The 17,377-nt window shown below is 40.7% G+C and overlaps 1 protein-coding gene across 17 annotated transcripts in view; it reads right to left on the reverse strand.

Annotated features, from left to right (window-relative positions):
* Positions 1-2,760: 2,760 nt before the first annotated feature.
* PCM1 (pericentriolar material 1) overlaps positions 2,761-17,377 on the reverse strand; it is a 77,946-nt gene continuing 63,329 nt past the window's right edge. For all 17 annotated transcript variants that reach the window (XM_078394636.1, XM_078394631.1, XM_020791472.3 and 14 more), the window contains 8 exons: positions 15,474-15,533; positions 14,293-14,425; positions 8,359-8,516; positions 6,786-6,861; positions 5,288-5,541; positions 4,310-4,402; positions 4,059-4,182; positions 2,761-3,064 (listed from right to left, as the gene is read on the reverse strand). In XM_078394636.1, coding sequence (XP_078250762.1) covers positions 3,039-3,064; positions 4,059-4,182; positions 4,310-4,402; positions 5,288-5,541; positions 6,786-6,861; positions 8,359-8,516; positions 14,293-14,425; positions 15,474-15,533 — 924 coding nt within the window. In that variant the 3' untranslated portion in view covers positions 2,761-3,038. The remainder of the gene's footprint in view (positions 3,065-4,058; positions 4,183-4,309; positions 4,403-5,287; positions 5,542-6,785; positions 6,862-8,358; positions 8,517-14,292; positions 14,426-15,473; positions 15,534-17,377) is intronic.

The raw sequence follows: 17,377 nt of genomic DNA on the forward strand, positions 1-17,377 counted from the left end.
GCAAGATGGCCCTTTTCAATTTGTAATCCATTTTAAATCTGGGGACATTTATCTGCCTGTTTCTGAAGGGGGGTAGTAAAATAGTTTTACTTTTGAAAAAAGGACATCTTGAAAATGCTTTGTCCAAACTTCCGTAAATTTGGCAGAGCTAGAAAAGGGGCAGAACATCTGTGAAAAAGATAGGATCTGGGTGCCTCAGGTACAGAGGACCAGCATGGGAACATCACCTCACTATGGAACCCAGGTAACACTGTGATACCACACAAGATTTAGTTAATGAAAAGGACTGATACATCAGTATATAAAAGAGAAAGGAATATGGCTTAGTAACATGTCTTGAACAAGTTATGTATTACTTCACTATAAATAGTTGATTAAGCACATTTGTTTCAGAAACTCTTCTCAGATGACATAATTTGGACTATGGTCCTATGGTTGCCACATATGTGTGTTATGTAAATATATCTGTATTGTATACAAAGCTATGACGGGGGAAACATTTTATTAAGCAAGCAGCTCTCCCTATTAAATTGTAGTGACTTTCTCATGATGGGAGGAGTCACTTCAACATTCTCTCAAAAGAATTAGGAGCTTGTTTTTTTACGCTACAAAAAGAAAGTCTTGGCTGAGCACCATGTTGGGGGGGGCAGAAGTAGATTATTTTTTGTCTCAAGAAAGGAGATACAACTGGCCAAGGACAATGCGACAACACAGCTCAAATCAAGCCAAGCTGTCTTGGATGAGTACCTTCTGTATTGTCACACAAGGTGCCCTGATTTGTTTTCGGATCATCATTAATACCTACTGAAACAATTCTCAGGACTTAATGAACTTCCTTGAATGCAACTGCAATTTGTTGGCTCCAGTCCGGAGTTCTCATTGAGCAAACACATCCCAATACCCTGCAGCTACCAAAGTTGCAATGTGCATGTAGATCTTTTCTTTCTTTAAGCCCAGGAGCCAACAGCTATTTAACTGGCTTCACTCAGCTGCTTTTAAATCTAGCTGCTCATCCAGGAATCCAAGGAGGGGAAAAAGGAGGAGAAACATAGGCAAAGAGATTTTGTGGGAAGATTTTGTGGGAAGTACAGAATTCTCTAATACAAAAGAAAGTAATTAAACTTTCAGTACCATAAGGTGTGGTGAAAATTATTGGGGTTATTAAACTCTAGCCCTGATATATAAGTTTTGCAAAAGCTGCTTTATTATGCTGCCATGTAGCAATAGTGAATAATTTTCTTAATAGCTGTGGCAATAAGTAGGTTTCAGCAGGTGGCACAGAAGTTGCATAAGAATCCTGTGGAACTTGTCTGCAAAGTTGCTACATACTGATTTCCCCCCTTTCTCTCTCTTTAACAAGCTGTCTCAGATCTAGAAAAGCAGCCTCTTTACCTGGCATATGTGGCAGCACTGTTGCATCACAGCAGATGTCTGGGAAAAGACAAATGCAGCAACATCAGATGTTTAATACAGTAGCTAGATCTCATGCTACTTACTCTCCATTGTGCTGAGTTTAGACCAAGGTGAGGCAACTGCCTCTGGTGGCAGGAGTTGTGACGGAAGAGTAGCAGCAATTTTCCCAACATAACTCTGGTTGTTTCTCTTAAGTCCTAACTTGTATAAGAACAAGCTCCAGAGTAGTTTTTCAAGGGTAAGTACAGCACAAACTGGAGTAAGGTGGGGAGCAAAGCAAGCATAACTCCCAAAAGGTACATTTTATATAAAACATGTCTCTCTAGCTCTACCACAATTCTTTGGGTGTAGGAAGAGAAGGGTAGCAGCATATTATTTTGACTTTTCAAGGTTTCCCAGGTGCAGAATACTTAGAAGTGGTTTGCCATTCCCTTCTTTGGGGAGGAGGGTGCCCTAGGACTGCAGCTTACCCAAGGTCACACAGGCTGGTTCCGCTAATAGGAGGCACGGTGGGGAATTGAATTCCCAACCTCTGGCTTTCCAGCCAGATACCTAAACTAATGAGCTATCTATCCACCCAGCTTTAAAGCCAAAAATTCCCATCTTCTATAGCCATCTTGTTTGGTTGCTGTTACAGACAGAATGTTGAAACAGATAAATCTTTGGGTCTAAAGCTGTTCTCCCTTTTCTTTTTCTTAAGGAACTCAACTAGGGCCAATCTAATACATTATGTCACCTAAGACACAGCAGCAATGACTCTCACCAGCCAAAGTATGTAGTGCCCCTGAAAATATGTTTACTTGGCTTTAAAAGCTCATGTTTAGAGTTACAGAACTGTAGAGCTGGAAGGAACCTCAAGGATCATCAAGCCCAACTCTCTGCTGAAGGAGGAAATCCACATCTAAAGAATCTCTAACCTCTGTTTAAAAACTCTAGTGAAAGAGTTTACAACTTTCTTCAAAGACTGAAAAGAAAAGAAAACTGGGCAGTAATGCTGTTCTCCAAATGCCAACTGTTTAGACACTGGCCAACATTCCATAATGTGTATTAACACAGGAAGGCCAACATCATTATTCTTCCATTTGTGCAAAAAAGAGAAATCACTGGATTTAGCTTCTCTTTTCTGACAAAATGTTACTTGAAAATCACCTGCAGGCAGAAGGGTAATTTTGGAACCACCCAACATATTATCATTGCTCAGAGGAGCACTGTGTCCTTCTGAAAACAAATGTCACACTTTCCTGGCAAGCAGAAGAGAATTATGAAAGATTCTAATACAAACTAATTCCTTGAATCCGTAACATTTGAAGAAAAGATTCATATAGTACTGTTCAAAACACGCCTACATACAAGTCAAATTTTATTTAAAACTACATTTTAAAATTGCTAAAATCACAGTTAAAAAAAAAAGACAAGACAGCAAAGAAGTGAGCAGCCAGGCTAGAAAGCTCAGTTGTAGCTGTTTAGAGTTTTATGGGCCAATGTTTCACATGCCGATTCTAAAAGGCAATGTATGAAAAACTAATTTACATTTTTGTACAGATTACAACACATGAAATACAGAAGCAATTTTCTATAACCATCCATTGGTGAATTAGACCAAGAAGCCATTCTAAAAATCATTTTCATGCACTTTGTGCTCCAACGGTCTCTGTAAAAAGAAGAGAAAATACTGACAGTTCAGCAAGAATATGAAACCCATTCTTTATGTTAGCAATGCTTTGGCCAGGGATTTCCTCTGAACTTTGCACTCTAGTAACCTCAGACACACCCAATTTAGAACCAAAGTACAACAGAGTTTTTTGCTTAATTTTCCTTACTCATTCAAGTACAAGTACAGTGGTGCCTCGCTGTAGAACGAACACGTCGTAAAGTGAAAATAAAAAAGCCATTGAAACGCATTAAAACCTGGTTAATGCGTTCCAATCGGCTAAGAACTCACTGTCCAGTGAAGATCCTCCATAAGGGTGGCCATTTTCGGGTGCCTGTGCAGCGAAAAATGACTCCTAAGCACAGCGGGGAGCCATTTTGAGCACCCGGCGGCCATTTTGAAAACCCGACGATCAGCTGTTTTGATCATCGGGAAGCGAAAATTTGTTCCCAAAACAGGGAAGCGATCATCGCGCAGTGAAATCCGCCCATTCAAAACGTCCTTTTACGATTGGTTTTGCGATCGCAAAAACCTCATCGTAATGCGGATTCGTCGTTAAACGGAGCGCCCGTCTTGCGAGGCACCACTGTAGAAGACTACTCCACACAAAGAATCATATACATATAATTCCTATTTGCTCTGGAATAATTGGGGCCACACTTGTAGGTACATTCAAATCCTGCATTTTAAAAAAATAGTATCAGGCAATACTGGAAAATAAAAACAAGCATATAGCATAGGTGCTGCTCCACTAACTTTTATCAAGATGGACAAATCCGTGCATTGGATCACAGAGATACTGCTAATTCATCCCACTGTGATTAAGGAAATAGCTACTTACTTTAACTGACAACCAGCACGTCAAATATACCTACCCAAGCAGAAAACTGACAGATCTTGTTTCCAACTTTTTCTGAATCTGTCAGAACGTAAAAACTGGATAGAGTATATTAGCTGAGGATGAAGTGAGTGTAAGGAAATTAAAAAGCCTCACCAGGTTCCTTCAGCATTTGTGGATCTCCTACTAATTCTTCTCCATTATTTTCTGAACCAGCTAGTATTTCCGCACTGATACTGTTTGTTTCAGCCTCTGCCGCCATTTTTTTCATGAGATCTTCCTGGAAATCAGAAGAAAGAATAATTCTCCGAACTGGAAATTCATAGGCACTTCCCATACATGGTATTTGAGGAAATAAAGCATTTTGCTTTGTACATTTTCAAGTATACTGATTTTTAACAACTTACCTCAGAATAGACTGCAAGTTTAAGAGGCAAGTCCTCAACTTTTACAAAGTCATCTTCATCTGATTTCTGACTGATATTTCCAGAACCAGTCTCCTATGGACAGAATATTTTTAAGATAAGGTTCTCATTAATTTCTCTAGTCAAGTCTCACTTGTATATCACTTCAATTTCAACAAAAGAGTCAAACACACATTTAAACCTCTCTCACTGAACTGAACAAAAATCTCAAGTGTTGCCTGTAAGTCATGCCAATTTCAGTAAGGCAGTCAAATGCATGCTTAAACTTAATGGAATCTGAAACTGATTGAAAGTTATTTGGTCATGGTTTAGGTGATTAATTTCAAAGCTCTCAAAGTCTAAAATAGGAAGCTTCCTCTTTGAGTGTATATACAGTGGACCCTCGACTTACAGACGGCTTGACTTTCAGACTTTTCAAGTTACACAGACTTCTCTGGCCACAAAATTTAGGTTTGACTACAGCTGGAGAATCGACCTACAGATCAGAAAAAAATCAAAATGGAACAAAAATGGAACAAAAACGGCCGGTTACAGATTAATCGGTTTTCAATGCATTGTAGGTCAATGGAGACTTAACCTGCAGACTTTTCGACCTGCAGCCACCGTTCCAATATGGATTAATTCCGTAAATAGAGGGTCCACTGTAAAAGAAATGGGCTGGGAAAAGAGTTTGCTAGGATAGAGGTGAGTGGCATAGATATATGGCTTTTGAAGGGAATGGAAACATTATTTAGTCCTTCCATCATGTACTATATAGGAAGATAACTTTTTAGAAAACATTAGTGAGGGAAAGGCTTCAGGTAGAACTCAAAAGGGACAAACTCAGCAGTAACCAAAAAGTCTAGAAAACCTTTTGTTGTAGGCATTCACCAGGCCTAAATCACATTTTGCTGCACTAGTTAAGAAACTTTATGTTTAAAAGAAGAGGTAAAATGATACTACATGTCAAGCTATACGTACATATTCATTCACCAATACAGGAGACTCCGTATCAGGACTACCAACCACAGAGCTTTCAGGAGTTCCTGGTGAAGATTTTGTTTCCCCTTGTACTATGCCTGAAGTCTGACTTTCATTTTCTACTAACGAAGAGTCCTGTTCTTCCGTTAATACAGTGCTGGTATTAAGCTCCTCAGCACTTCCAAGAGTTAAGGGCTGTTTAGTTTCCATTATATTAAGGTACTGAGGGACAACGGAAGGAAAATCCTGATCATCTAAAATAAATGACAACAAAAAGAAGTATTTTTAATGCTAAAGCAGAAAAACTGCTCAGTAAAGGAACTGCTTGGCAGAGGAACAGAGAGAACCAGACACAATCAGCACAACACAGCAATTAAGAAGCAGGACATGCTTGTCAAAAGGCCAAATAAATACATTTATTTTTCAGAGCAATGCGGAACTGTTTACATCAGCAAAGCACTTTACACTTCTGTTCTATAAACATCTAATAAGAGGTAAGACCCACAGTCATCAATAATCTTGCCACAACCCTCCAAGCAAGAGCAGTATTTTCTCAGTAAGAGAAGCTGTGGCTTAAAGAAACTCTTTGCTAGGGTAGAAGAGACAGGATTTGAGCTAGGAACATGCTTATACAAACTCCCTTCCCTGCTTATTCTGTCAGATTTTCACTATTAGTAAGAGTTTAGAATTCATTCCTGGGTTTATTCAAAATCAAAGTCAGAAAGGAATCCATAAGCCCCTAATGTCTGTTCTAGCAGTTCTAGTCACAAAAGCCGCTCCAGTCCCCAGAACACACTTTTGCCATTTTCAAGCAGAACTGTTGATGGCAGCTGAAGTGGCTGACACAGGGACAAAGAACTTCTTCAACTGTGTGATTGCAGGACTCTTCCTTGTCTGGCTTGTCTTCTCTCTGCTGTATGTCCTTGCTTGTATGGTTTCTTGCCATTGCTGAAGCTGCTGTTTACCCTCATTCATGTAGCTGCTAGATGTGTCACCACGTCCTTGCCTCACCCGAGCATCCACACAGCTCTTGCTTCCCACCACTGCTGACACTACCCCACCTCTACATGCCTGCTGTTTGTTTTGGCATTTATGCTTTAATCGGCATAAAATGTTAAGAACTTCTATAAAAGGCAAAACACTTACACAATCTGAGGAGAAACCAGAGTTCAAAACATGAACTTCTAAAAAGCAACTTTCATACCATTTGGAGCAACACTTAATCTGTAAGTCATAGTTAACTTTTAAAAAAAATCTACAGGTTTTTAATCAGTACATTTGTGTATTTCATGTGCAAGACTCATCCTAGACTCACTCTAATTACGGCAGCTCTTGAAGAAATTGTCTTTCATTACATTCCAGGTATGTACATGCCTACAAAAATACAAAACGCTCCCTGTTCCATTTTTTTCCAATTCCATTTTTAGGAACTGATGTCATTTTTATTTTTAACAATGCAAATATTGGCTCCTAAGGAAAAAAATAATAATCATCTTACCTTTATCATGTGTAAGTTCTTGCTCTGAAGGTACAATTTCACCATCATTTGGCTTTTCAGATTTTGGTTCTAAAGCCTGTGAAGAAATTGTTTTAACTGATAAGAACAGTAAAAGCCAGGAATTTGAACTGCATTTTAATTAATTAAGGTCAGATAATGTCCCAATGTTATCTGTGATACACATTAACTAAATTATCCAGTCAACAGGAATCCACTTTTTTATGTTGTAAAATGTTTAGAGTAAAATCACTCTTGCCACTATGTATAATTTAGAAAACTTGTATCTTTTTTTCTGATAATGATTAATACAGCCATCAGCTTCCTTAAGTGTCCAAGCCTAAAAAGCTTGTCTGAAAGGACATGCTGCTTACCTATCACTGTAGTTCTTCAAGTGGTCATCAGCAAATTCACACACATGGGTTCTTTCTGCACCTAGACCAAACTCCCTTAGAATATTCCACAGCCTAAAAAATCCATTATGTTGATCCTCTGCACTGTGTATGCTCCATCCATTTTGCAGGGAATCCTCAGTAACACCCCCCCCCCCCGTCTGCCACTGCCCAAAAACACAATCTGGCATGAGAGTCTGAGAGGAGTGGGTGCACTGTGTGAATTCACAATCACCACTCAAAGAACTAGTTACTGTACAAGTGAACAACCCATCCTTCTTTGTGGTTTGTGAATTACACATATGGGTGACTGACAAACTCACTTGGGACGTAACAGCAACACAAGTGGTTACTGCTGTACCGAAAGCTGAATCAAGTTTGGCTCTGACATTCAGTCTGTAATGCTTGACAAATGTTAAGGGTTGCGACCAACATTCCCTGCAATTCTCCGGAGCTCTGTACAGAGCCTCCACCCCCTGTGTGTGGAGTTCCAATGAGTGGATACACTCATTCGAGGGCACACACCTGCAGCTTAAAGGGAATGTTGGTTGTAACCATGTCACAGCTTGGCAGATGTCACTTAGCTGAACATCCTTTAGAAAAGTGGTGGAAGTGGCAACAGCCCTTATTGAGTGTGCCCACAAAGTCCTAGCCAACTGGGACAGTGTTGCCTATCTATTTTAAAATATGTAGGGATGTGAATTACATGCCTTTTAAAAAGAAATTTAATAACCGACAAACGGCTTGTTTGATTTTTGGAAGTGCCTGGTTATGGAGATGTAGTACTCAAGAACACTCATTACAATGAAAAAATGAAGATAACAAGGGGAAGAAACAACACAGATGACAGCAGGGTAGGGTGGTTTTTTTTTTAAAGACTCAAATCCAAGAGGTATTTTTCTCAGCAGTGGCTGAAAGGAAACTCAGGATTCACAGCATGCGTAGGGTTCAGGGCAACAATCTTGTTAAGCTCTGAAATGGCTCAAGGGAGTTTCACACAAGCACAGAAAGAACCTGTATGTGTAATTCACGGACATCACAAAGAAACAGCATGTTTACCCAAGTATCAATTCAATTTTTTTGTTATTATATGTCTAGAAAACGAGTACATTGCTTAAATATGTCAATAAATCTTTCGAAACCATTATGAACTATCCAGCACCAATAACATCCTATTTTAATACCTGTTCACACTCATTTTCAGCTGTACTTTCATTGTTTGCTTGGAGGGAGGTTTGGACATCCACAGGTCCTTCTTCAAATTCATCTATTTCCTCATCTTCATTTTCATCTTCTCCACTTCCGTAATTAGTTAGTGCCTGGGTTTCTGCTTTAGACAAACCTAAGGTAAGCAAAACACATTTTAAATGTAAATAAAACACATGTGCATACATGCACACATGTATATTAAAACCATGAGATGGACACTGAAGAGCTATTGAAGCATTCCACAGGGAGATACATATAGATAATGAGGATGTTTGTACGAATCTTGCCCTTTGATAGAATACTTTCCATCACAAACTGCTTTTTAAAGCCATGTCAATTTCAAAGCCATGTGACAGTTATGTCTTCTGTTTAAACAACACAATTTCAAAGACTACTTTGGGACAGAGCTGCTTCTGTTGCTCTTCAAAATTTGCAAAGCAATGACACCAAAGAATTGTAATTAAAATTCCATTAATACATAAAAGAAACAGAGCCAGTGAAGACTGTTGTATCCCATAAACAATGACAGAACAATCCTATGTATGTTTGCACTAAAAGATGCCCTACCTACCACATTTAACACGTATGACTAGGAGATGCCCCTTCACAGATTGCTGCCTTGTCGTGGCGAAGAGGCTTGAGTAATTCAGAAAAGCTATGGGCTATGCCGTGCAGGGACACCCAAGACAGACAGGTCATAGTGGAGAGTTATGACTATACATGATCCACCTGGAGCAGGAACTGGCAAAGCCGCTGCAGTATCTTTGACAAGAAAACTCCATGGACAGAAACAAAAGCCTAAAAGATATGATGCTGGAAGATGAGCCCCTCAGGTCGGAAGGCGTCCAACATGCTACTGAGGAAGAGTGAAAGACAAGTATGAGTAGCTCCAGAGCTAATGAAGTGGTTGGGACAAAGCCAAAAGGACGCTCAGCTGCGGATGCACCTGGAAGTGAAAGGAAAGTCTGAAGCTGCAAAGAAAAGTATTGCATAGGAACCTGGAATGTAAGATCTATGAACCTTAGTAAGCTGGATGTGGTCAAACAGGAGTTGGCAAGAATAAACATTGACATCCTGGGCGTCAGTGAACTAAAATGGATGGGAATGGGCGAATTTAATTCAGACTATTATCATATCGACAATTGTGGGCAAGAATCCCGTAGAACACAGGTCATCAACCCCCAGTCCGCAACCCAGTTCCAACCTGTGGCCGGAGCCGGACCGACCCGCGGAGACAGATTTCCCACCCACATGCCAGCGCTGGCGTGAGTGCTCCCCCACCCCTTTATGCATGTGCCCAAGCGAAGGGGTGGGTGGGTGTGCAGGTGCTCCTGTGCATGCGCAGAGCGGGGGAGCGCACACACTCCCACACTGCTTCACGCATGCACCCAACAGAGCATGAGCATGTGCTCAAGAGCCCCGTGCGAGTGCAGGGGTGTGTGCCCCACCTTCTTCAGCAGCTCAGCCAGTCCGCGATCCCAAAAAGGTTGGGGACCGCTGCCACAGAAGAAATGGAGTAGCCTTCATAGTCAACAAAACAGTAGGAAAAGCTGTACTGGGATACAATCTAAAAAATGATAGAATGATTTCAATACGAATCCAAGGCAGACCTTTCAACGTCACACTTATCCAAGTTTATGCACCAACCACCCATGCTAAAGAGGCTGAAATTGACCAATTTTATGAAGACTTACAACACGTTCTAGAACCAACACCAAAGAAAGATGTTCTTTTCATTATAGAGGACTGGAATGCTAAAGTAGGGAGTCAAGAGATAAAAAGAACAACAGCTAAGTTTGGCATTGGAGTTCAAAACAAAGCAGGGCAAAGGCTAATAGAGTTTTGTCAAGAGAACAAGCTGGTCATCACAAACACTCTTTTCCAACAACACAAGAGGCAGCTCTACGCGTGGACATCACCAGATGGCAATACCAAAATCAGATTGATTCTATTCTGTGCAAAGGTGGAGAAGCTCTATACAATCAGCAAAAACAAGACCTGGAGCTGATTGTGGCTCTGATCATCAGCTTCTTATAACAAAACTCAAGTTTAAACTGAAGAAAATTGGAAAAACCACTGATTTAGATTATACCAGTCAGGTATAATCTAAACCAAATCCCTTATGAATACAGAGTGGAAGTGAAGAACAGATTTAAGGAAATAGATTTGGTGGACAGAGTGCCTGAAGAACTATGGATGGAGGCTTGTAACATTGTACTGGAGGCAGCAACAAAAACCATCCCAAAGAAAAGGAAATGCAAGAAAACAAAGTAGCTATCCAACAAGGCCTTACAAAAAGAAGAGAAGAGAAGGGAAACAAAATGCAAGGGAGATAGGGAAAGTTACAGAAAGTTGAATGCAGACTTCCAAAGAATAACAAGGAGGGACAAGAGGGCCTTCTTAAATGAACAATGCAAAGATATTGAGAAAAATAACAGAAAGGTAAAAACCAGAGATCTGTTCAAGAAAATTAGAGCTATTAAAGGAATGTTTTGTGCAAAGATGGACATGATAAAGGACAAAAATTGTAGGGACCTCACAGAAGCAGAAGACATCAAGGTGGCAAGGATACACAGAGAAATTATACCAGAAAGATCTGGATGTCCCGGACAACCCAGATACTGTGGTTGCTGACCTTGAGCCAGACATCCTGGAGAATGAAGTCAAGTGGGCCTTAGAAAGTACGGCTAACAGCAAGGCCAGTGGAGGTGATGGCATTCCAGCTGAACTATTTAAAATCTTAAAAACGATTACGCTGTTAAGTTGCTACACTCAATATGCCAGCAAGTTTAGAAAACTCAGAAGTTGCTGGAGAATTGGAAAAGATCAGTCTAAATTCCAATCCCAAAGAAGGGCAGTACCAAAGAATGCTCCAACTACCATACAATTGCACTCATTTCACACGCTAAAAAGGTTATGCTCAAAATTCTACAAGGTAGGCTTAAGCAGTATGTGGACCAAGAACTCCAAGAAGTACAAGTTGGATTTCGAAGAGGCAGAGGAACTAGAGACCAAATTGCTAACATGCGCTGGATCATGGAAAAAGCCAGAGAGTTCCAGAAAAACATCTACTTCTGCTTCATTGACTATGCAAAAGCCTTTGACTGTGTGGACCACAACAAACTATAGCAAGTTCTTAAAGAAATGGGAGTGCCTGATCACCTTATCTATCTCCTGAGAAATCTATATGTGGGACAGGAAGCAACAATTAGAACAGGATATGGAACAACTGATTGGTTCAAAATTGGGAAAGGAGTACAACATGGCTGTATATTGTCTCCCTGCTTTTTTAACATACGCAGAATACATCATGTAAAAGGCTGGACTGGAGGAATCCCAACCAGAATTAAGATTGCCGGAAGAAATATCAACAACCTCAAATATGCAGATGATACCACTCTGATGGCAGAAAGTGAAGAGGAATTAAAGAACATCTTAATGAGGGTAAAAGAGGAGAGCACAAAAATGGTCTGAAGCTCAATAGCAAAAAAACTAAGATCATGGCCACTGGTCCCATCACCTCCTGCCAAATAGAAGGGGAAGATATGGAGGCAATGACAGATTTTACTTTCTTGGGCTCCATGATCACTGCAAATGGTGACAGTAGCCACCAAATTAAAGGACTCCTCCTTCTTGGGAGGAAAATGATGACAAACCTAGAGAGCATCTTAAAAAGCAGAGACATCACCTTGCCGACAAAGGTCCCCATAGTCAAGCTATGGCTTTTCCAGTACAGATGTATGGAAGTGAAAGCTGGACCATAAAGAAGGCTGAATGCCGAAAAACAGATGCTTTTGAATTGTGGTGCTGGGAGTCCCCTGGACTGCAAGGAGAGCAAAGCTATTCATTCTGAAGGAAATCAACCCTGAGTGCTCACTGGAAGGACAGATCCTGAAGCTGAGGCTTCAATACGCTGGCCATCTCATGAGAAGAGAAGACTCCCTGGAAAAGACCCTGATGTTGGGAAAGTGTGAAGGCAAGAGGAGAAGGGAACGACAGAGGATGAGATGGTTGGACAGTGTCATCAAAGCTACCAACATGAATTTGACCAAATTCTGGGAGGCAGTGGAAGGTAGGAAGGCCTGGAGTGCTTTGGTCCATGGGGTCACGAAGAGTCGGACACTACTTAACGACTAAACGACAACTACGAGGCAAATATGTCGAAGATTAAAGACTGAGCATGTAACCATAAAAAATGAAATAATTGCCAGTTATAAAAACAGGATGTGAGGCTGGTGGTGAGAGCAAAGCTCCTCTCACAGGAGCGCCGTCCCTCCCACTCTCTGCTGACAAGGAGGTGCAAACACTACCCATTCCCCCTCCCAAGAAGAATAGACCACCACAGCAAAGCTCAGGGAGTGGGGAGGAGAAACTTAGGGGAATGTTTGTTGGAGAAGGCGGGAAGATCTTGGCGGTAAGAGAACGACAATCCCAGGTAGGAGTGGAGGTGGGGTTAGGAGATATAAGGAGGGGGGAAGACAGTTTGCCAAGAGAGTGGGAGTGGATATGACTGGAGGATCCTTGGACTGGCAAGGTAGAGAAACTAAAGGTCCCAAGAGAGGAGGCTGATGCTCGGAGAAGGACTGAATGTACACCCAAACCCTCTTATTGGGGAGAACGGGAGACGAAGGAGTGGAGGAAGAAGTTGAGGGAGGAAAAGGTGGAGAGAGAAAGGAGGGAGAGACTAGAATGGATGATGATGCTGCAGCAGCAGAGGAGTCCTTCGGGAGACTTTGGCTGGAGGATGCCTCTCCTCGTGAACTGGTATGGACAGATGACCGGGACGAAGAAACAGTACCCTTATTGGAAGGGGAGCATGAAAGATTATCAAATGCGGACTGTACACTGGACTGGCCAGGGCCCTGGAATACCTTCAAACAAATCCCTTCAAAGTTGAAGATTGGAAACCCCCTCCTAACCCGTTGTTAGAGGGAAACAATGGTTGGAATACCTTGTAGACATAGGTTGTTTGTTGAATAACCCAAAAAATGTGACTCCGATTTCTAAATCCAAGAAGTCAGTCAGTTTATTTCAAGAAAAAGGGGAGCCAGGACTCGAACCCTCACATAGGAATTCATTTTATCTTTAACCGAAGGCTACTCTGAAATCTTTATAGCAGCCTGTTTTATCTTTTATAGGAAACAAACCAATACAATAAAAAATTGGAGAGAAGAAATGCAAACATTTGTACAGTGGTGCCTCACTTGATGAGGATAATCCATTCCAGCGAAATCGCTGTAGAGCGAAATCCTCGTCAAGCGAAATAAAATAGCCCATTGAAATGCATTGAAAACCGGTTCAGTGCGTTCCAATGGGTGAAATACCTCAGCGTCCAGCGAAGATCCTCCATAGGGCGGCCATTTTCCGATGCCTGTGCAGCGAAATATCCATCCTGAACACAGCGGGGAGCCATTTTGAACAGCCAGTGGCCATTTTGAAAACCTGACGATCAGCTATTTTGATCGTCGTAATGCAAAGAATCGGTTCCTGATCGTCGTAAAGGGAACCGATCATCGTAAAGCAGATTTTGCCCATTAAAACATTGTTTTGTGATCGCAATAGTGATCGCAAAAACACTGTTGTGAAGCGGATTCGTCGTCAAGCGGGGTAATCATTAAGCGGAGCACCACTGTATATGGAAATAGTAACTTCACAGAATTACTTCATTAACAGCATCTTCTTAGAACTGCAGAGCTGGAAGAGACCCTATGCATCATTGAATCCAGCCCATCAAGGAAGCACAGTGGGGAATCAAACTCCCAACCTCTGGCTCGACAGCCAGGTCTCTAAACCACTAAGATATCCAGCAGCTACTTTAACCTCAGGTTTAAATCTCTGTCCCGAGTAAAAATATGTAAAGCTTTAACAGAAACTTTTTGTGTGAAACTCCAATCAAAGTGACTGCTTACTTATAGAGACTGGGCAACTTTCACTCTCTTCTTCTTGGTCAGAAGCATCTGATCTTAAGCTTTTTGGAACTTCTTTGCTGTTGTATGCTGCAGATTCATGATCCTGCTTGATAGTTTCTGTTTCATCTTTATCCTACACAAAAAAATATAATGCTATATGAAATCACAATATTCTAACATCTAGATTTATGTATAGTAGATCTCAATGTGAGTAATCAATCAATTTACTGCTTAATCCAAAGATAATTGCACTACAATATTAAAAAATATACAAAATTGTTACATCAAAATGGTAGGATACATATAAAACCTATACACCAGTTAAATAGGATGGCTGAATAGCGTTAATATCTTGACTGTCACTTTACATCACACCTCTAGATTTTATAACACTTCGTATCAAAGGTACATGCAAGTCATTGCAGTACAATACAGTATTAAAATTATACACACTTATAGCAGAAAAACTATAAAATACTCAGTTTGAACTTCAGCTAAATTAGAACAAACATCAATAATATAATCAATACTCATTTATCAATAATAAATATAGAATATTTAATTTACTGTTATTAATTCACACTGCCTACATTGCAGAGAAATAATATGGTCATTAACGATTTGCTGATATTATTATCTGTAGCTTCAGCTACTATATGAATAGGAATTTCTACCATATTTTTTGCACCATAAGACGCACTTTTCCCCCACAAAACAGGGGGATGGAAAGTCTGTGCGTCTTATGAAGAAAACAGATTATATTTTCCTGTTTTCTTCTCCTAAAAAATTGGTGCGTCTTATGGAAAGGTGCGAAAAATATGGTAATTAATACTGATAGTTTTTTATCAACATCCATTTGACACATAGTTTAAGAGAAGACAATAACACTATAACATATTAGGAGCCCTGGAGAATCAGGTCAAATGCCTATCTAGTCCATTGTTCTGCTCCCACAGTGGCCAATAAGAGGAGAATTTCGGAAGTATGACATGAATGAAGTAATTTCCTCTCACTTGAAATCAATTGTATTTAGTTACAGGCACAAAGGTATGGACTGAACATTTACTTGGTTTTAGAAAGAATCTTTTCTTAGCAAATATTGTGTTCATAGGAATTTAATTTTAAATAACCATTATTTGCAGGTCTGTTAAATACACATCCATATTTTCCCACAGTCTTACTTTGTCTTCATCAATATCTTCAGTAGATGAACAAACTCTTTCTTCAAGTGCCCTTTTTGCCTAGAAAGCAGAAAATTGAATATTGCTGTCTTTTTGTTCAAACCAAGCAACCGATCAGTAACTCATTGAAATGGGGATTAATCTGACATTAACTTGATTACTAGTAATGAAAAATTGGCTATTGCTTCTTTGACCAACTATCTTTGGTAAAATCAGTCACGTTCTACACTGGAACAAATTACATCTATTGACTGTGCAAAACATATCCTAAAATTATTTTAAGACTATAACATATGTAGACAGGTATTGTATCCTGTCCTTTACAAAAAACAGTTTCTTCCTTCCCACACCCCTTTTCTGCATGACTTAATTCTGAGCCCAAGAAACAGTTCTACTAGACATGAACTCACTGTTGTATTATTTTCCCTTGGTCCCAATTATTCAATTGATTCTGCTTAGCAATATTGTTCCTGTTTTTTTGTAATGCTCTGAACAGTTCACATAAATGCTTCCATTTTACCATCCCTCTGGCTGCAGAGCCAGAGGCTGGGAGTTCAATTACGCATTGTGCATTTCCAAATGTGCAGCCTGTGTGTCCTTGGGAAAGCTGCAGTCCAAGGATGCCCCCAGGAGAAGGACATGGTAGACTGCTTCTGAGTACTCTCTACCAAGAAAACCCTGAAAAGGGTTGCCATAAGTCAGAATTTACTTGATGGTACACTGTTATTATTATTATTTTGTCACTAAATATAACTTGTTAGATGAAAGCTGAAAATAAATCGTATCATTCATGAAGTACTACTTCAACAATGTCCAAGGTAAATAAATGAATTCTTTATCATTGTTTCCTGAGCATTCAGCATAAAGTAATCTTGAAGTGCATTCAGATTTTAAAGTGAGTTTCAAAATAAGGTAAGATAGGAACAGGAATTTTTATGGTGGGGAAATCAAGTTCTTAAAACAGTATCCACAATCATATTTAGTGTTTTTCATGTATTATGTATTTCCCACTACTCACTATGGGTACAGGGAAGGATTCTAGTCTTGCTCTCTACCCTCGGTTTCATCCTCCTCCTTCATATGGACAGCAACAAGTACGAGGAGGAAGATCTTTGCTGGATATCCATGGGACTTCTTTTATGCCCCCAACTTTACAAAGCGTAAACAGTTGGTTCACACACACACACACACACACCTGCCCCAATCTGCATCAGCTTCCCAGTGCACGCCAGCACCCTCCCTGGCAGCCATGACAGAAGAGTGGGCTGCCCAGGCTGCCACCATCTGACCAATGGGCCACTGCACTGCCAACAACAGGGCACAAGGCAAGCCCGAGGCCCACCTTTCTCAGGCCACTTCCTGGAGACAAATAGCAGGACAGTATGTAGCTATATAGGTAGGTAAGTATCTATCTATCTATGTATGTATGTATTTATTTATTTATGGAGGGTATAACCAAAGCTCTATGCAGTTCAAGGAGAAGGGTATAGCAGTTATTCTTTAAGGTGGCACATCATTTTTGTCTTTTTTAATTTTTGTTTTTGCTTTTATTTTGTGTTGTTTTTGGTAAGTTTCAAAAAGTTGTACATAATCTCTTAAACAAGAGATCCCCAATCCCCGGTCCGCAGTCCAGTGCCAGTCCATGGCCTGAGCCAGACCAGGCCGTGGAAACCGCCCCTCCCCCCGCACGCACTCCCCTCGCACGGCCCCTCTGTGCCTGCACTCACGCGAGCACTCCCCCTACCCCTTTACGCAAGTGCATGAGCCGCCCTCCAGGCATACGCACAACCGTGCGCCCACACAAGCACCCTCCCACTCCTTCACACATGCGCACAAGCTCGCCTGCCTGCACAAGTGCCCTCCCGCTCCTTCGTGCATACACACGAGCGTGAGGGATGCCCCAC

Source organism: Pogona vitticeps, chromosome 5, assembly GCF_051106095.1.
Source record: "Pogona vitticeps strain Pit_001003342236 chromosome 5, PviZW2.1, whole genome shotgun sequence".
In the NCBI taxonomy this organism is placed as follows: Eukaryota; Metazoa; Chordata; class Lepidosauria; order Squamata; family Agamidae; genus Pogona; species Pogona vitticeps.